The 20,664-nt window shown below is 43.3% G+C and overlaps 2 protein-coding genes across 2 annotated transcripts in view; one reads left to right on the plus strand and one right to left on the minus strand.

Annotated features, from left to right (window-relative positions):
* Nucleotides 1-1,875: 1,875 nt before the first annotated feature.
* LOC134539886 (uncharacterized) lies at nucleotides 1,876-6,309 on the minus strand. Its single transcript, XM_063382235.1, has 4 exons — nucleotides 6,277-6,309; nucleotides 5,135-5,203; nucleotides 3,275-3,373; nucleotides 1,876-2,377 (listed from the first exon to the last, which is right to left on the minus strand). The coding sequence occupies exons 2-4, from the start codon at nucleotides 5,193-5,195 to the stop codon at nucleotides 2,151-2,153; spliced, it is 387 nt and encodes a 128-aa protein (XP_063238305.1). The 5' UTR covers nucleotides 5,196-5,203; nucleotides 6,277-6,309; the 3' UTR covers nucleotides 1,876-2,150.
* A 333-nt stretch (nucleotides 6,310-6,642) lies between these two features.
* LOC134540314 (transmembrane protein 132E) overlaps nucleotides 6,643-20,664 on the plus strand; it is a 140,940-nt gene continuing 126,918 nt past the window's right edge. The window contains 3 exon segments of the mRNA XM_063382975.1: nucleotides 6,643-6,646; nucleotides 8,869-9,503; nucleotides 11,986-12,320. Coding sequence (XP_063239045.1) covers nucleotides 6,643-6,646; nucleotides 8,869-9,503; nucleotides 11,986-12,320 — 974 coding nt within the window.

Genomic DNA, 20,664 nt, shown 5'->3' on the forward strand with positions numbered 1-20,664 from the left:
GCGTCCGTGACGAGGGTCGTGGCGTCCGTGACGAGGGTCGTGGCGTCCGTGACGAGGGCCGTGGCGTCCGTGACGAGGGTCGTGGCGTCCGTGGCGAGGGCCGTGGCGTCCGTGACGAGGGTCGTGGCGTCCGTGGCGAGGGTCGTGGCGTCCGTGACGAGGGTCGTGGCGTCCGTGACGAGGGCCGTGGCGTCCGTGACGAGGGTCGTGGCGTCCGTGACGAGGGCCGTGGCGTCCGTGACGAGGGTCGTGGCGTCCGTGACGAGGGTCGTGGCGTCCGTGACGAGGATCGCAGCGTCCGTCCCCAGGATCGCAGCGTCCGTCCCCGTGGACTCACGCCGTCACGGACGACTCGACCTCTACTCGAGGGATATCGTAAGCCTCTTGCAGCATTTAGAAAAGGGGGGGAGGGGGTGGGTTCAACTCTGGAAGTGGTGCTGTATATTTTTATGCTACCGGAGGCTGTGTGGCGCAGACGATAAGAGCGACCCCCTTTTTTTTTTCTTTCTTCTGGAGCTCCAGATGTTGGGCCCGGGTGGTTACAACGCGGCTTGAAAGTGTTCCGGAAAGAAGTGTCCCGACAGTGCGCGCACAAACACAACCCCAACCCCTTTCTTCCTGCCCCTCCTCTATATAACCCTTTTTACTTCCTCCAGTCGGGCTGATATGTCCTCCTCGTAAAAACTACCGCGTGCTGCAGGTTCCTCTCCCCTCACAGCCCCTCCTCATCTACCAAGGCTGCGCACAGTTGAGCTCCCAATCCAGCATTGCCAGACACGCGGGCTAGAATAATTCCGGTGTCTGTGCCCTGATGTGATCCTTGCTGCTGGGTAAAAAAAAAAAAAAAAAATTTAAATAATAATAATTTTTCTCATCAGGAAATATTGTTAGAACTTTTAATTAGGGATGGGACAAGCTACTCCTCAAATGCTCAAATACCCTCAAAATACTAAGTAATCGAAGGCAATGTTCGAGGCAAATGATTCGAAGGAAAATATTGTAGGAAATAAATTAAAATTAATATTTTCAACATTCGATAACCTCTGAAGATTGCTAGGTTAATTTTTTCTTCATACCTCTCATGTTACTATTCCTCACGATATTGTGAAATAACATGTAATTATATAAATAAAATTACAATAAATATTTATTCTAAAAACTTTATTTGTGAAACAAAAATTTAATGGGTTTTTATTTTTAAGTTTTAAGAATTATGTTTTGTAAAATAATATTTAGGATTTGTTCGGTAAAAAATGTAATCGATGTGTCATTTTACACTCGAGGTGTCATAAATCAGTCGTCACGATGGTAAAGGTTAATATCATGACCTTAGAGGCTTGAATTAATTTTTTTGGTAACTTTAAGCGTCTTTTAGAACTTCTCAAGCCACGGATGATTTTTTTATGGATTAAAATAAGAAATTTACTTTCAAAATGGGACTTTTTCAACGAAATAGGGACATTTTAATTCATTTGGACGATTTTTAAGTCGTTTTTGAGGAATTTTGTGGAAATTTTTCCTAAAAATCAAAGATGGCCGATCATTGAATCTGCATCACAACACCACAGCGTTAATCCTGCATACGAGATCTTTATTTTACACTACAAAAAACCATTTAGACGTTACTGGAATTAAAAGTAGAATAATCTACTACCTCTAATCACCATAAAATCGTTTTACTAACATGCGCTTCACCACAACAAGCGAAAGCATTCGCAACTTCCTTTGACTCATTTGGAAATAAGTCATTGGAATATAGTCTCTGCGCGGACTATCGAGAGACAGAACTTGTTCACTTTTAACATCCGGCGAGGTTTAAACTTGGCTCGCAAACTCACAATCGACACGTGACAGCAGAGAAAGTAAAATTGCAAATAAGTTTCAAAACAGCGTTATTTCATTTGTTTAATCGTCAAGCAAACACGTGCATTACATAACATACATACATCAAAGCCACAATTTTGGTGTATTATCGAAAGTGTGCATCACCAAGCAGTACTAAAATAAAATATTTGAAAAAAAAAATCCCTGTTTTAAAAACATGTATCGGTTTGGAAGGAACAAAACTTGGTGAGTTGCGTGTTGGTCGTCGCAAGGTGATGACGGTGATGCGAGGTTTCGACCAGGTGTTTGCAGTCTGTCCCAGTTGTTCAGTTGGCGGAGCGCGCCGCTGCTAGTAACGTCGCTCGTAGCCCGGGGTAGAGATGCCGGGTTCTCGGAGCCTCTTGCGGGGAGCGGGGAGGCACCAACTGCTGGCCGCGGGACTCGGGTACCTGGTCGGACACGTGGCAGCAGAAGTACTCCTGGTCCTCTTGCGGGAAACTCCTCGCGCTGCACCGCAACTCCTCGTCGCCCGACGTGCGCATCGCCGGGACTTCTGTGAACAAGGGGAGGGGGTGTGCCAGACCTCAACACCCGCACACGGTCACGACCCCAGTTCACGACTGGCCGACAGGGCGTGCCATCCACCAAACCCGGGCAGAGGCTCCAGGAAAAAACAAAAGGGGGGGTAGGGTTGTGTCTGTAAAGTCGGTTTACGGACGATAATTTTACGTGACGTCATAACAAAACATTGATGAAATGATTGCATACTTTTATGAATAAAATTGAATCATTTTTATTGAATTATCACTATTTTGTATGAATACAAAGAAGGAGTGAAATGAAATCTACAATTTAATTGATAAATTTACTTTTTTTTTTTGCACTCATTAATTCAAATATGTTTATTACTTTAACGAACAGATTATTTTAACTAAGTATAACTTTTATACATGTTTGCTATTTAACTTCTTCCAATCTGTGTTATTCTGTTAAGGATAGGACGATGATAGGAAAAGTAGGAAACGAATGGGAGTGTTTCAAGTTTAATGCGCCTCTAAAAAGTCAAATCGGTGGTTGTTCCAATCGAGTGGAAGAGAGATAGATGCGGCGCAAGAGTACAATGAGCGTAACGGGACAATGTTCGTAACGGGAAAATGAGCGTAACGGGACAATGAGTCATCCTTTTTCGTGCGTGCAGCCGGCGTTCATCGATTTATTAGACGTTGTCACGTCAAAAACCCTTCGGGATGGACCATCGCACAAAGAAGGATGTGAAAAAGAGAATGTAACATTGGCAGAATGCAAAAGTTAAGCCCTCAGGGAATGCCCGACGAGTTTTATCAAACGGCGAAGACATTCTGGGTGTATTTACTCCCGCCGTGAATCGAATCTGGATATCATTGGTGGGAGGCGTTTTTGGTCTGACCGTTCCACCGCAGTAGGCACTTACCCATATGTTTATCCACCGAGCAGCAGTAGTAATTGTTCGGGTCGTCCGGCAGGGTTTTGTAACTGCACTCCATCGACACCTTCGGCAGCATCTCCGAGTCTCCTGGGAACAGGTTTGCAACACTCCGACGACGGCTACGATATAAATTGTGGGGGAGGGGGAAGTTTGGGAATAAGGTCCTTTTCTTAAGAAACATCGTTATAACATACAATTTATTATTAGCTACTATGAAGCGTGATTTATCACCTGGCTGTCATTATGCAGAAGTGCCTTCAGATTTTGAATTAAATAATTCATAAAAACACTTGATAAAACCTGTTACCAGTTGTCTGGTAACTTTTTCCCTCTAGGTTGGCAATCAGAATTTAAATACGTTTTAGTAGCTGTTATTTTATTACTATTTAATAATTTAAGTAATGCTAATTTTCATTTCTGTTAATTTAATAGTCTAGTTAAAGTATTCTTTTTTTTTTTTGTAATTTTGTAATTTTTTTTTTCTGGTTGTAATTTGCGCTTCCCGAGGCACGCTTGCTAAACATTCCCGCTTCGGTTGTTTTCGGAACGAGCCGAGTGCGCCCGAAGACGTACAAGTAACAAACGAGCAGCGACAGAGAGTGCTGCGGCGCTGGGGCTTGTAATGTCGCCGGCTACGAGTTTCGTAGGTCCGAGCTGCCTACGGCGCACTACGACGGACTACGGCGGACTACGACGGCGAGGAACTCACCCCAGGAGTCACAAGGGACGCCTCTGGACGCCTGCGTCGATGAGTAGAGTGAGGCTGACGATACATGAATAGATTTAAGTCGTTGGGAACGGAAAATACGCGAATTCGGAAGGACGGATTTTAGCGTGGCGAAGCATGCTTGCTGCTTCGAATGGGTCAGCTACTAGATTTAACAAGTGTAGATAGGTTACCAAATTTTTGCTACGGAAGTTTATATTTCTAGCGAACAATTGTGTATACATAAGTTTCTTGCAAAAGAAAAAAAAAGTTTGAGCGATTATGTTAAATGGATGTTTTCCGCCTTTACACACTTGAGACAAAGTGTAAACGGCGAAATGGGCAGGCCGTATGATTCCGGGAAAATATGAAAATACAGTGTGCGGAAACGGTAAATATAAAGTCTACGAATCAGTGTAACTATTAATTACGAACTATGCGTGGAAAAGTAGACCGGTGCAAGCGTGCTAATAATTGAGTGTACATGGGAAATTATTACAGTTGCAGTTACTGAGCTATTTACATCCGTCAAGGTTTGTGGTTTATAACTTGCGTCAAACTCCGTGTTCAAACCAGCTGGTAATAATTCTGGAGCGCCTGAGTTCAACGGAGTTCAATCGAACCCTAGACCACCGTATTCTCCCACTCGGTACGTTATATGAACCCCCAACAGTACTGTTTATAGTGAATTTTCCTTACGATTAGTTGTATGCGCACTCTATCGCGAAAAAAAATCTAAGTGGTATAATTTTTTTTTGAATATTTGAGTTTAGCAAGCTCTGTGACTTCCAAATCAACTTGACTCATAATTAATATGTAACGTAGTCATATCTGTAAACGCTATAAGTATATTCCCAATAAAAGGATACTTTGGGTTTAAAAATATTAAAATACGAGTAAAAAGTTATAAGCTTAATAACCACTAACTTTCCTATTTTCTTAGCTGTTGTTAATTTACCACAGATTGATGCAAACCTTACACAAATAATGTTGATAAACTTAAGCACTAAGGTTAATTAATTTTAAGTGTTTCAAAATAACTATAAAATAAATTCCTAGGTTGTCATCAACATTGCCGCGGGGGTTAGGCTGGTACGGAGGGTCAATGTAGCGCACTCCATACATCCTTCTGGCTGTACCAGAAGTGGAGGCCACGCACAGCAGCAAGGCGGCAAGTGCCGTGATAACCTGCAACTGCATTCTGCTTCCTGTGGACAGAACAGACATTCGTGCTACCTGTAAATGTAAAAACCGTCAGTGGCTCATGAATTCATTTCACTACGCAATTAAGTCAAATCTCTTACATGGTCTGGAATGCATGCTTGCATTATTGTGAAGTTTTTTTTTTCCAAGAGGTATGGGTTTATTAAAATAGCAATGTTTAAATCATGGGGCAATGAGTCTGTGGAGTTGGTGAATCTGTTCTAATGTTGAAGTTCAGTGATTATCAATTGGATAGCAAAACAAATAGTAACTATATAAAGGCTAACCTATAGTAATACTTATTATAAATGCAAAAGGTGTATTTGTTGGTTTGACCTTCTTTCGCGCAGGAATGTAGCAACAGTTTGAAATCATCTTTTTTTACATAGAGATAGTTTGTAGGTCGGAAATTGACATAGACTATTTTTTTTATCCCGGAAAAAAGAAGGCTCCTGAGGGATGGATCTGATACGTAATTCTGAAATTACCTCTTCATGCCAAAATTCCTGTACCAAGTGCAATACAAATAGTGGGCGTTTCTCTAAGTCCACCACACGGTCACATAGTAAGTTCTACTGACTTTTTATCCTTATTCTTGGCGTCACCGTCCGTTTAATGGTGCTTGCGGCTACTAGCATACTAATGGCGCTAATAACAGTTTAGTTTCGAATTTCCTCAGTAAATGGCGTTGCCATTTTATCGTTTGGTGCGTCCGTTAAGTCTGCCTAGGTGTTACCTGCCTTCCCACAAACTGGAGCTGAAGACTGCAATTCCTGCTCAAGTTAGCATGTGCAACGACAATAATTCCCAATTAATTAAAATTTAACTCGATTATTTTAATTAAATCAAATATTTATTTTAATTTCTTTTAAATTTTATTGGCGAGTTATTATCAAATTGTTCCAGTCTAACTGTGTAATTAGGCTGTTTGATAATTTACTGAATATCTTTGCAAATACGAGAAACTTGTGCCAACACAGTATCGTAACAATTTTATAGTACTACCGTGGTGGGTTTTTGAATCCACGTACAGTTTATTCTATAAATAGAAAGTTCAATCTTTGTGATGTTCACTTACGGGTAGCTTCCAAAGAAGTGAAGTCTGCTTGCTGGTGATGTCCAGGTAGTCTCTACCCACTTATATACCGGTAGCTCGTTATATTTTTACGGCTATTCGAGAGTAAAACATGAGAGCTGTAAAGTATTAGTTAACCACATTATACTTTTTTAAAATTAAATTAATGTTACTTATGTGTGCTCACCTTTCAGCAAATCTTTAAAACACAAGTTTTATCGGTGATTCCGCCACATGTTTGCATCAACTTACGCTGTGGCGAGGAAAAGGTTTAGTATCGAATTCCGAATAGGGTTTTAATGACACCTTCACAGAGAGGTAATAAATATGTAAAATACTTGCACTCAATTAGGCAATAAAAGTAGTAGAATGGGTGATAATAATATACATAAATTTATTAGTACTTAGAAATAAAGTAAAATTTAATAAGCTGATTTTGTCTTTTTAAGATTTCAAAACATCTTGTGTTCATTAGGTGTAACAATTGATTTTCTCTTTTTTTTAAGATAAAATCTTGGTATATTTATTTATTTAACACGTCAAACCAAAGTTAAAAATGATTTAATATATTTTTTCAAAAAATTCAATTTTGCGAAAATTCCCCTTTATAAACGTACAAGTTTTCGAATATGTGTGTCGTAGTTGTGTTTTCTTACAGTGTATCATACTTTTAATAGCTGTGATGATGAAAGTAATTTTGCACAAACCAAAAATGTTTTTAAAATAATTTACAGCATAAAATTCACCGTGCAGTATTTATTTTAATATTCAGTAAAGCTGTGTGTGCAAATTTACTAGAATAGTTCGCCAAACGTGACGAACGTGAAAATATAAGTTTAGTTATGAATTTTTCGACAAGGGAACAACTGCAAGCGCTGGTGACGCTAGGAGTATGTCACCATCCTACATGTCTGTTCTGTTCGATACCATTTGACAATCTCCTTACGACATACGCTCCAGGTTTGCTACGGTGTATACCGTATTAAAAAAAAATGTAAGCGTGTTTTTCAGTCATCGCCATTCATATGTAACCTCGGTAACGAACAATTTATGGTGTTTTCATGTTGCAAGTGCATTTATACTATGCCTTACTAGCGTTACTGCGGATCTTGCATAGTTTATAAACCCGCCCCTAGTAAGGCCACGTGGCAATGTGTTGCGTTTTATTTCTTGTGCATTATTAATTTACCCTTGAGACTTATATTCGGTTTAGAGGGGTGTATTGGAGGTACTCTTTGGGTTTCGAATTCGAGATTTGGATTCGAGAAGATTGGCAGTTGGCCCAACACTCCTTATAATATTATCTAAAAATTATTTTTGATGCGCAGGGAGATAAGGATCATTTATTTTCTTGATCCCTGTTGAAAATGTGAGCCCAGGAAACGTCGCAGTGGTTCGAACCGCGTTGCAACTGAGATTAAAATTCGTAGTTTAAATAAGAACAGACATGTCCCGGCTGAGAATCTGACGATGGACCTTGTCTCACCCAATCAGAAGCACTGAAGCATTTGGATCGAAACGGTCAAACAGGTGAACACCGAAAACTAAACAAAAAAAAGAGGTTTGTGCCAGAATTACCTGCTGGCTCCACGTTTTCGTCTCCCATATCGTTGCAACACTGCCGGGCTGACCACCGATCTATAACGCCGCGTTGTCTTTTCTGCTGCGGAATTTCCCTTCGCGAGACACGACGATACTGAGGAACGCGTTCTCGATAGAGATATTATCGAGACTCTTCATCCCCTTCCCCTTCCTCCTTCCCCCCCCCTCAACCGTTTTTCAACGTTCGGGTGATTTCGTTTTGTGTGTACCATTTGCGTCGCCCGTTGGAGCTAACGCGAGTCTGTAAAAAGAGGGGCGATAGCAGTTTGGTATATAGTAGGCGATAGTTTGGTATGGTATGTGGAAGGGGTGTTAAAGTCGATATTTTTACGTCGCGGGGCTATAAACATAAATGTTTGAGAATGCGAACGCTCCAAGATTGTAACGGGCTACAAAAAACAGGTTTTATTAACCTATGCATTCGCACCTCCACTACAAGTCTTCACAAGAAACCCGATTTTATCTCTATGCAGCTCACGTATTTGTTACATGAGGATTTGACAGAAAAATTTTGGCTGCATTTTCATCGCGAAAAAAAAAAAAAAATTAAACAACTTGAGGTCTAAAGTGTTTCCCAAACATGGTACCAACACACCTCTGAAGTCGGAGCCGAGTGATTGGGTTATCGTAAATAGTGTTTAATAAGGAACACTTAGCATCTGTATGATGTTTAATTGAACGAAGTTATTTGACCATCGAAAAACTTGTAGCTGTCGAAAACTTATTTCATTGAAATAATTTTGGGAAATAAAATATCACAAATATGTATGTGAAATTTGGGGTTGTATTTAAAATTATTTTAAAATCTTGGCCTTCGATGCGGCTACAACCCAGACACCGAGCAACGTCTGACAATAACCGCGAAAGCCTGTAGTGCTCTTTTCAGCATCCTTGTTGACAAATGTGAAGCTTTTAAAGTGTCTGTACTAGCGGAAATGTGGAATACGATGGACAAAAAGCAGTTGTGACGTAGAAGTGTGTGTTTGCCCGCAGGAGTGGCCGGCACGGTGGAGGTCCACTTCGAGAACAAGGACGGGGGATTCTTCCTGAAGCACACGCCACGCCAGTACTACCCCGCCGTGGCCGACCTGGCGGGCACGGGCGCCTCCTCGCCCGCCCCCAGGCCGCCCCCGGGCGCCGCCGCCGCCGCCGCCTCCGCGTCGGTCCTCAGCGTGGACCGCTTCACCGTGTTCCAGAACACGCAGCCCATCTCGGTGCGCGCCACCTACGGGCCCTTCTCCACGAAGCAGACCGTGCCGGCGCGCTACATCGTGCCCGACCCCTTGGACAACCTCCCGCTGCCCGCCGGGGGCCTGCCGCCCCCGGGCCAGGGTGGTAACGGCAGCTCCCCCGCCCTCCCGGCGCCGCCCCCGCCGCTGGACCTCGACGCCGCCGCCCACCACCTGGACATGTCCGCACACGTGGTGCGCGGCGAGGTGGCCCGCGACTCCCCCGTGCTGCGGGTGCTCTTCCACGCCGGGTCGGAGGCGGTGCTGGGCCGCCGCCAGGCCGCGCTGCTCGCCCGCCACCAGCGCGTCTGCATCGTGCTGCACGCCGCCGTGCCGGGCCGGCCGCCGCTCACCGCCGCCTGCAGCCCCGACGGCGAGGACGGCGTGTGCCTCGCGCAGGTGACCGAGTGCTTCTGCAGCCTCGCCGACCTGTCTGCGGCCCTGATACACCTTCTTGCTACCTCTCCTACCTGTCTGCGGCCCTGATACACCTTCTTGCTACCTCTCCTACTTGTATGCGGCGTTAATACACTCTCTTGCTATCTCTCCTACCTGTCTGAGCCCTGATACACCATCTTGCCACTTCTTCTACTTGTATGCGGCCCTAATACACTCTCTTGTTACCTCTCCTACCTGTCTGCTGCCTTTGTACACCCTCTTGCTATCTCTCCTATTTGTATGCGGCACTGATACACTCTCTTGCTATCTCTCCTACCTGTCTGCGGCCCTGATACACCCTCTTGCTACCTCTCATATTTGTATGCTGCCCTAATCACTCTCTTGCTACCTCTCCTACCTGTCTGCGGCCCTGATACATCCTCTTGCTACCTGCCCTACCTGTCTACGGCACTGATGATACACCACTAGCTAGCTACCTATCACTCCGAACTATTTGTCTCTGATAACAGGATCTTCACTAATCTAGTAATTTAAAAAAAACTCTGTACGAGAGCAGATGTTTAATCTTTGAACATTAATTAAAGCGGTTCTAATCATCGATTTTTCAACAGCAGAAAATGAAAAATAAATTCAGTTTTGACATTAAACAAAAGTAAATTAAGAACAAACTACAAACGCCTGTGGCTTAATTGATTAATTGTAACACACAATACAAACTCTCGTTACTTACAGGTCTTACTATTTAAAAAAACACATTAATTAAAAAAACTGTGCTAAAAAATAATACCCCCTGTATTTTCTTTGTGAGCTAGAACCAAATAGAAGTGTAATATTATATTTTCCAGCTATTGTATAATTATTTTATTTCATATTATAGTAGTATTCTTTATCTTATCATTAAATAGGAAATCAATAAATTCAAGTCAAGTGCAAAAATTACAATTCTGATATTTGTTGTTTTTGAGACTGAAATCAGAGGCCTAAAATTCATTGGTGGTTGGTTACAACACCTAAACAGATTTTTTTTAATGTTTATTGTTGGTTCAGGGCTTTTACAATTTTAGTTCATTTATAAGAACGCATCAGTATAAAAGATGGTATAAATAGTGTGAAACAATAGAATATTACAATCTAGTAATTTTTCTTTGGAACTAGTACCCTTTTCCTGACAAATTTAATACGAATATTTATCATGTTGGAGATCCTGCCTGATACACCTATGCTACCTCTCCAAACTTCATCTGACCCTGATACACCGCTTGCTACCTCCCCGTCCTATCTGCGGCCCTGACACCTCTTGCTGCCTCCCCGACCGATCTACAGTGCTGATTGATACACCTTTCATAAAACGTCGGTGCATTCCTCCTCCTTCCTTCTCTTACTTATTGTTTTTTTTACTTTAATTTACTCCTGGTACACGCTGATGCTAACCTACTTGAAGTAGTTGGCTACACTTCGGCTTTCGGGGCGAGATATTCTGTGTTTGAGTGCTGGGTGAAGATGCATACGTGTAAAACTGTTTCGATGCCATAAATGTTGAAACACAAAATTTTCTCCGCAAACAGATTGTAAGTAAACCCGAGGAAAACCGAACAGTAGAAACTACATTCACTGTTTTCAGCATTTAAAAAAAAAAACATTATTTTAATATTTAAAGTAATTATGAGCATATGTTTTATTTTTAATTAACTAATTTTCATTCGTTTATAAATAAAAAATGTACTACAGCATAAATTTTACATATGTAAATCATATTGGACATCATCATTTAACATTTGTCCGGTGATAGATGCACGTGCATTTCTTTGCATACTAAAATTTCACCCTCAATGCACCTAAAAACGAATAACTTAAAAAATTGGTTGTCTGTAAAGTCGGTTTACGGACGATAGTTTAACGTGACAACGTCATAACAAAACATTGATGAAATGATTGCATACTTTTATGAATAAAATTGAATCATTTTTATTGAATTATCACTATTTTGTATGGATACAAAGAATAAGTGAAAAGAAATCTACAATTTAATTGATAAATTTACTTTTATTTGCACTCATTAATTCAAATACGTTTATAACTTTAACGACGAGATTATTTCGACTATAACTTTTATACGTGTTTGCTATTTTAACTTCTTCCGATCTGTGTTTTTCTGTTAAGGATAGAACGATGATGGGAAAAGTAGGAAACGAATGGGAGTGTTTCAAGTATAACGTGCCTCGAAAAAAGTCAAATCGATGGTTGTTCCAATCTAGTGGTAGAGAGAGATAGATAGATGCGGCGCAAGCGTACAATGAGCGTAACGGGACACAGCGTAACGGGACAAAGTACTTTACGGGACACTTTTTTTCGTGCGTGCAGAAGGCGTTCGTCGATTTATTAGACGTTGTCACGTCGAAAAATTTAATCAAACAAACTGCTGGGTAGTGTCTGATGCACGGATGGACTGACTGCCACACGCGTGCTTGTCGCGGCTGCGCAGGTGACGGTGCCGGCGTCCTGGTGGCCGCCCATGGCCGCCCCGGGCGCCCCGCAGCCCGCCAAGTCGCCGCCGCGCGTGCTGCAGGTCTCCTTCTCCGTGCTGGAGCCGCGCTCGGGCGACGCCCAGGGCTGCGCGCCGCGCGTGCAGATCCAGCCCGTCACTCCCTTGGCCGCAGTGCCCCTGGTGGGCCCGCGCGCCAGCTACCGCGAGCTGCGCGCCGACGACCGCCTCTCCGTGCTGCTGCCGCACGCGCCGCTCTACCCGCTGTCGCGCCTGCACGTGCCCGTGTACCTGCGCGAGGACGACCAGTGGCCCGTCGCCGCCATCGTGGTCAGGTATGTGGGTCAACACTTCCCCCCCGCCCTCCGTAACCACTCCTTCCATCCCTTCTCATACACCTCCCCAAGACTTAGAGACAATTGTATTTCCCCTCCACATACCTGCTTACCAGCGCGTTTACGTGGAGTGGCCCATCGCCGCCATCGTGGTCAGGTGGGTGGGCCAACCCTTCCCCAACCACCCCTTCCATCCCTTCTCATACACCTCCTCCCCAAGACTTAGAGACAATTGTATTCCCCCTCCACGTACCTGCTTACCAGCGCGTTTACATGGAGTGGCCCGATGCCGCCATCGTGGTCAGGTGGGTGGGCTAACACTTCCCCCACCCTTCCCAAACCATCTCCTTCCATCCCTTCTCATACACCTCCCCAAGACTTAGAGAAAATTGTATTTCCCCTCCACGTACCTGCTTACCAGCGCGTTTACGTGGAGTGGTCCGTCGCCGCCATCGTGGTCATGTGGGTGGGCCAACACTTCCCCCACCCTTCCCAAACCACCTCCTTCCATCCCTTCTCATACACCTCCCCAAGACTTAGAGAAAATTGTATTTCCCCTCCACGTACCTGCTTACCAGCGCGTTTACGTGGAGTGGCCTGACGCCGCCATCGTGGTCAGGTGGGTGGGCCAACACTTCCCCCACCCTTCCCAAACCACCTCCTTCCATCCCTTATCATACACCTCCCCAAGACTTAGAGACAATTGTATTTCCCCTCCACGTACCTGCTTACCAGCGCGTTTACGTGGAGTGGCCCGACGCCGCCATCGTGGTCAGGTGGGTGGGCCAACACTTCCCCCACCCTTCCCAAACCACCTCCTTCCATTCCTTCTCATACACCTCCCCAAGACTTACAGACAATTGTATTTCCCCTCCACGTACCTGCTTACCAGCGCGTTTACGTGGAGTGGCCCGACGCCGCCATCGTGGTCAGGTGGGTGGGCCAACACTTCCCCCACCCTTCCCAAACCACCTCCTTCCATTCCTTCTCATACACCTCCCCAAGACTTACAGACAATTGTATTTCCCCTCCACGTACCTGCTTACCAGCGCGTTTACGTGGAGTGGCCCGTTGCCGCCATCGTGGTCATGTGGGTGGGCCAACACTAACCCCCACCCGCCATAACCACTTCTTCCATCCCTTCTCATATACCTCCCCAAAACCTATTCCATGACCATTTACCTGCGTACCAGCGCGAGGACGTCATCGTGGTCAGGTGATTAGGTGAACACCTCCCGTAATATCCGCATCCATCCCTTGTTATCCCTCCTTATATAAACACCCCTAATAACTAGAGACAATAATGGTATTTCCCCTCCATGTGCCTGTGTTTCATCACTAGGATTAACGGCTGCCCATCGTCACCGTCGTGGTCAGGTAGGTGGTGAACACCACTTGCAACCTACCTAATGTCCTCTACCATCTATTCTCATTCACTTCCCCCAGTAACTAGAGATACTTGTATTCCCCTTCCACGTACCTGCGTACCTGCACTGGGACCAGCAGTGGCCTTTAGCCTCTGTTGTTGTAAGGTGGGTGGGTAAAACCCTCCCCAACCACCCCTTCCATCCCTTCTCATATTCCTCCATCGATAACTAGAGACACTTGTATTTCCCCTCCTCATACCAGTGTACCTGCACTGGGACGAGAAGTAGCCCCTCGCTGTTGTGGTCAATAATTGTGGGCGAACACCCCCCATAACCACCCCCTTTCATCCCTTTTAATACACCCTTACTAATAATTAAAGACAATTGTTTTTAAGGGATATATCTTAAAACACTTAAGATTTTTCTAACTATTGTGGTGAATCATGAATATTCAGTAGCACTGCAACTTCATTCTCATTTATCTAGTTAATTGCTAAAGTGTTATTCTCACCGTTCATGGTCGATGATATGAGAAGTTAAATAAAATATTAACATTGTGTGCAGGGGTCTAGCAGTCATTCTTTCCCGCGAAATACATGTGTCTGTAACAGCAACACATACACTGAGCAGAGTGGCGCAGTCGCAAACCAATGGTGTATCTGGTGCCCCTGATCTCTGACAGGTTGTGCTTATAGTGTGAGGTTTTGTGGGTTAGATTGAATAACTCTGGCATGGTATAAATTCATGAGCACTTAGCCATTTTCCAAATGGTTTAGTGTCAAATTTATTCTCCTATGCCTCAATACTTCTTGAAACCTTTAACCTGGTTTTACATTGACCTTTCATCTACCTCTCCTAGTAACATATACTGAGCCATGTAGCACAGTCAATAACCATGCGGGTCCAGTCTTTCAGGATTCGCTCTTCCATTTACATAATGCAAGGGGTCCATGGTGACTAAGCTGCTAGATCATTCGCTTTCCACCAAGACATGCATTCTGGGGTCAGTGCATTGTGTAGCCAAAACCTGCTTTTCACGAAAAACGGAATGAGCTTGTAGGTGTTTCTCGGGGGGCACTCTCCCCCCACCCCTCCGTCAATTTGCAAGATTTCACTGATCCTGTTACACTGCTTCACCCTTACTTCTCAAGAACATCGGTGTCGATGAGATGTTAAGCCGCAATTCATTCCCACACACTCGAGGCAAATGCTGAGATGGTTTCTTTGCAACAGACCATCAGTCTTATAATTAACTCAGTCTTTATAATGTAAATACAGAAAAGATCTCTTAAAAATAATAAGTTTAAATTAATACATAATCAGTGTCTGGTATGAATCTGTACTAGTTATCTCAGCATGACCAGAAAAGACTAAGCAGAATACTCTCCGAATGGACCACAAGCTGAGGATGTCATTTCACAAAGTTTATAACAGCTGAGGATATAATTACAATTTGAGCATGAAATGCACATAAATATTTAATCTGGATATAATTGTATCTTTCTGTTCCAATTAGAGAACTTATTGTATTTCACTGGTAACGTAAAGCCGAAATTAGCATCGCGCCTTTTAGCATTCTGTCACTTCTCCATTTAAAGTAATAAGACTGGAACATCAGATAGGCTTGTAAAAATTAGTACGAACAGTGACCATTTAGTTGATGGTCGAATTATTTATTTTTTCACACAGGAATACATAGAAACTTATGGCTACAGTATCCCCAAGATATTTAGTGTGGGTTAAGAAGCACTTGGATACAGCATCGTTGATTATTAATATTAATACTGGGGATTGAAGTTGAAACCAAGACCTCATCACATGAACAGAAAGCCTAAGCTAACACATCCAACTGTGACCTCTTAGTTATCCAGGTCGAGTTAATTAATTAATGCATTGTACGGTATGGATTTTAATTCCACCATGTTTAGGATCAAAATTCAAATAGGAAAGTGTTCTTTTTCTTCCAAGCAATCCGATGCCGAAAGTCTAGGGTGCCATTTCATCATAAATAAGTTGTGGCGAAATATGCCTGTTCTGTGAAAGTAATGACTAAATATTCTGCAAAACCTGCCAAATTTGTCAGTAGCTCTTCCTTTACTGACCTACTTTCCTCTTAGAAAGTGACATATATCTCGTGTTTCTCCAGCGTTGTATCTTCCTGGTTGTCTGACCTTTCTTTATTCCTCCCTCTCCTTATCTCTCTTGTTTCTTTACTTTTGACCCTAGTTCCTCTGTATGTCCCCCCCCCCCCCCCCCTCGCTTTCCCAAGCTTTGTCTTCTTTGGCTCTGTCCACCCAAGAACGTCACACACGGCTGGACCAATAGCAGGGCAGGAGGTCAAAAAAGTGGGTGGGACTGGCGAGAGGGGAGGAATTATTCGTCTCCCCCCCCCCCCCCTTTTTCCCCTTCCTTCAAACAACTATTAGCCAGCCACGCGTCGCCGATACGCCCCGCAGGAATGGAATGCTCGCGCTGAGGAAACGGCAGGACGCGCGTTACAGACCGCCGCCCATGCCCGGACGGAATTCCTGCGTTGGAATGTGTCCACCCTACAACCCCTACCCCCCCCCCCCCCTTTTTTTTAACTCCCCACCCATCTACATGGAACATCCCGGCTTTCACCAACAAACTCTTCCAATTTTCCGGACACGACTCCGGCAAAACGCATTCCGCTGTTCGCTGCTATCTTTTTTTCCCTTCTTTTGTTTTACCTTCTACCCAGTGCGGGATTGAAGATCGTTTAAAAGTAACCAATTATAATTTTCTTTTTTACGAAAATTTCGCCCTAAAAGTTGGCGGAGTCCTCGGTGCCATCCACCATGATGTAGTTGAATGCACGTCGGCTACGTATGCATAGGTGCAATTTTTTTTTAATAAAAAATACACCGTCCACATCACAATCCCCCAAAAATATAAGGTAAAAAAAGATAACCATTTTTTTTATAATAATGCTGTGATCAATTACTCATAACGACGGTCGTGAGTACGATTTCCAACACCCTGAAAATACACATAGTTTTTAGCACTGAGTTTGTTGGTAAAGGTAAGTAGTATATATTGGTAGGTCCGGCGCCAGGATTCAGGGTTTGGTGGTGGCGGTGATGTCCGCCATCTTGTATTGTGACGTCACGGTGACTATAGTGGTGTCAAAAATTCCTCAAAACTCCTCAACAATTTCTTAAAATCACAAAAATTCCTTTAAATGGCCCTATTTCGAGGAAATAATTTCCTTTTCGCGGATATTTATTTTCGTTCTATTCCCAAAAAATTGCCGAAGGTGGAAATGTGTCCAAAGAGGTTTAAATTCCCCATTTACACGCCTCCAATAAGACTCTGAAGGAAATCTTTTACCTTGAACTTTACCTCGGATTCAATCTTGGATGACATCATGTCCTCCATTTTGAAAATCTGTATTTATTATCAGAATAAAATTCGGGAAAATTTAACAATTATTGTTAAAAAAATTATTTAAATATTAATTTATTAAAATTTTAATAAAACACTCATATACGTCATGGAGTCCTTGGTTTAAACACTGTGAGGACAAAACAAAATGGCGATGAAGCCCTTCCTCCACGGAGGCGACCAGGCAACTTACCCCCACCACTAATGCCAAGGCAGATATAACGTCAGCCAGAATGACGTCATGGCAGCAATCTTGGATTCGCCATATTTTTTTTCAGTACTCGATACCAGGAGTGCTAGTGTCGTGTAGTGCGCATGATGAATAAGAATCACTTGTTTAACATTTCTCATGTGCAGCCTTTATTGGTTTTCACTTTTAGTAATATAAATTATTAATTTCCATAGAATATATTTTATAAATTCGTGTATTTTTAATGTGAATTAATAGTGAAATCGGTTTTGTTAATTTTTTTTAGCAGTAGTATTTTTAAAATGTTGTGTATGATAGCTGGGAAATCCGCGATTACATTTCACATTTGATTTTTTTTTCCTTTATTGTTTTCTATATTAACGTTGTTTGTATTTGTTTTGTTACTGGTATAGCGTCAACCTGTTTTGGACAATGTCTATTGGCCGGTAATTAATACATGCATTAATAGAGAAAAATGAAACAAATATGATTAACTATACAGTTAACTTTAGATAGTTGATGTGACTAGAAGGAGAGGAGAATTATCATTTATAAATAACTACAGAAAGTAGTCGTCTGGTAGTTTAATCATCATTGTAATACCAACACCTGAGTTTGTTTGTTTTGGCGAGTAGTTACGGGCCCATCCAAGGGAAAACGTGGTCTCAGTTTCCACTGTAACAGTCCCACTTCTGTATCTCACTCTTTGTTCTGTGCGCTGCCCTGGTTTTTGAGGACTGTTGCCGGCTGCTCTTTGTGGTGTTACAACTGATATTGGTACAGACTCCCTGGGGTGGTGTGCGCCTCGGTTACTGACTGTGCTGTAAGCCCTTCACGACATTCTGATCATTCCGCAGCCCGTACTGGGATTGGTCCATGTCGGCGGCCATGATTGAATTGAGCACCTATTGAGCGGATCCATCATGATCTCCTGCAATCACGAACACAAACGGGCACCAGGCCTCTGTTTTGTTAATCCTCCCCTTGAAGATGACTGCGACAAGTCATGCCGAAACGTCAGAAAACTATCATTTACATGAACCTGGCTTCTAACCAAAATGTAGCAAGTTACCCCTGACCACGAAATGCTACGATCTAGATTTAGACCCGAATGTCTATAATAATTTTTTAATAAGCGGTTTTTTTTTTTTTTTTTTTTAAGTTGCAAGTCGCTCGCCCATTTGGTTTGCGGCGTGTTTCGGCTAACGAGTTCCCCGCGTGAGTTAAAGCATTTCCTGACGTTCACTATACCGCGGCGTTATTTTTTTTTATATACGGAGCCACGATAGCTTTTTAACTACGTCATTTTCTCCCCCTCGCGACGACGTAACGAAATAACCTGCGCAGCAGCCTCGGAGCTTAAAGAGAGAGAAAATGAGAACTGTTGGGGGAGGGGGGGGAGGGAGGGGTAGATATTTCCAGCGGACCTAACGTCGTATATTGTAATTTTCCAGCGCCCGAGAAAGTGCCCCTCTGTGACCTCCCTGCGATGGAGAAGTCGGCCGAACCAAACACCTTTCACGGAGCGCCCCCCGCGACGAAGCAAAACATTATTCTTCTGGCCGAGGAGACAAAGGGCCGAGATGACCGAATAACTGAATTTGTGGTCAGTTTGTTAAGAGCTCTGTTCAGCTTCTCGTGAACCAATCTCGTCATAAAAAAAAACTGTTTTGGAGTGAAACGTCTGCACAGCCGGTACACAGAAAAAAAAATCTTCCGTACTTTTACAATGAGATTCTTTTGGAAACCAGTTGCCAGGAAATATCTACAATTTACACTTTTTCCTATTTTTATGTTAACTTAAAAACAAAATTTTAACGAGTTTTGAAATAAATTCTTGTGGAATGTTTGAATGTTCTGTGCACAAATCATTAAATTGTTGTTTTTAACTTTTGGTAGAGCCACGACTATTTCATAGATTCATGCCATTCCAGGTTGTATTTAACTTGCATGTATTTATATGTCTTGTGTATATATATGTATACATACAATACTTTTTAGATTGCTCATTGGTATATAACGAGGTCACGTCCTTTTGCAAGTCACGTGTGGTTAGGTAACATATTCTTCTCCTGGTTGTCAAGGACGTGTGTAAGAGCACCGGTAGTCCAATCACCAACCGCGAAGCAGATAACACGTGCCCGAGTCTGTTCCCGCTGGATGATCGCTGCTACGCCGACGACGGAACTGCCGCTCGCGGGAGACGGCGGCGCGCGCGGTTTTCGTTACCGCAACGCCGAAATACCATAACGCCGAATGTCAAAATTGACCACAACGCCGACAGCTGGAAAACTGCTCTGTACCACAACGCCGAAATAACAACCGAATGAATTTGTGTGTGTTTCTTAAATGTACCTTAACGCCGAAATACCACAATCAAAACTAACTTTACCTAGCCTATCCTAGCCTAGCCTAATCTAACCTAGTCTAACCTAACCAAGTCTAACCTAACCTAGTCTAACCTAGTCTAACCTAACCTAGTCTAACCTAACCAAGTCTAACCTAACCTAACCTAACCTAGTCTAACCTAACCTAGTCTAACCTAACCTAGTCTAACCTAACCTTACTTAACCTAACCTATTGTAAGATAACCTAACCTAACTTAACCTAGCCTATTCTAACCTAACCTAGTCTAACCTAACCTAGTCTAACCTAACCTAGTCTAACCTAACCTAGTCTAACCTAACCTAGTCTAACTTAACCTAGTTTAACCTAACCTAGTCTTACCTAACCTAGTCTAACCTAACCTAGTCTTACCTAACCTAGTCTAACCTAACCTAGTCCAACCTAACCTAGTCTAACCCAACACAGTATAACCTAGTCTAACCTAACCTAGTCTAACCTAACCTAGTCTAACCTAACCTAACCTTTGTGGCAGTCCTGCAATGACATTTTTCGGCGTTAGTTTATTTCGGCGTTGTGGTACACAGCAGTTTTCTAGCTGTCGGCGTTGTGGTATTTCGGCGTTGCGGTGCGTCCCCGGCGCGCGTGACCGCAAGTAACGGAACGTGACCCAACTGCGCGCCTGCAGAGTCCACGCGCCGTCTCGCGAAGAGGCGCGCGCGCTCCGGGACGCCTCTCGAAGGCAGGGTCAGACCTCGCTCCTGGGTCGATAAATCGATAGCGCCTCAGGTCGCTCGGTCACGCAGCGCGAGCTATGAAGGCCGACGGGGACTTCGCTACATCGTCTGACGAGAGAACTAAGATTCTTGACCTCCTAGTCCCCTTTTTTTTTTTTCACATGTAAAATCAAATTGGTTGTCTGTAAAGTCGGTTTTACGGACGATAGTTTAACGTGGCAACGTCATGACAAAACATTGATGAAATTATTGCATACTTTCATGAATAAAATTGAATCATTTTTATTGAATTATCACTATTT

The sequence above is a fragment of the Bacillus rossius genome, chromosome 16 (assembly GCF_032445375.1).
Source record: "Bacillus rossius redtenbacheri isolate Brsri chromosome 16, Brsri_v3, whole genome shotgun sequence".
NCBI lineage: Eukaryota > Metazoa > Arthropoda > Insecta > Phasmatodea > Bacillidae > Bacillus > Bacillus rossius.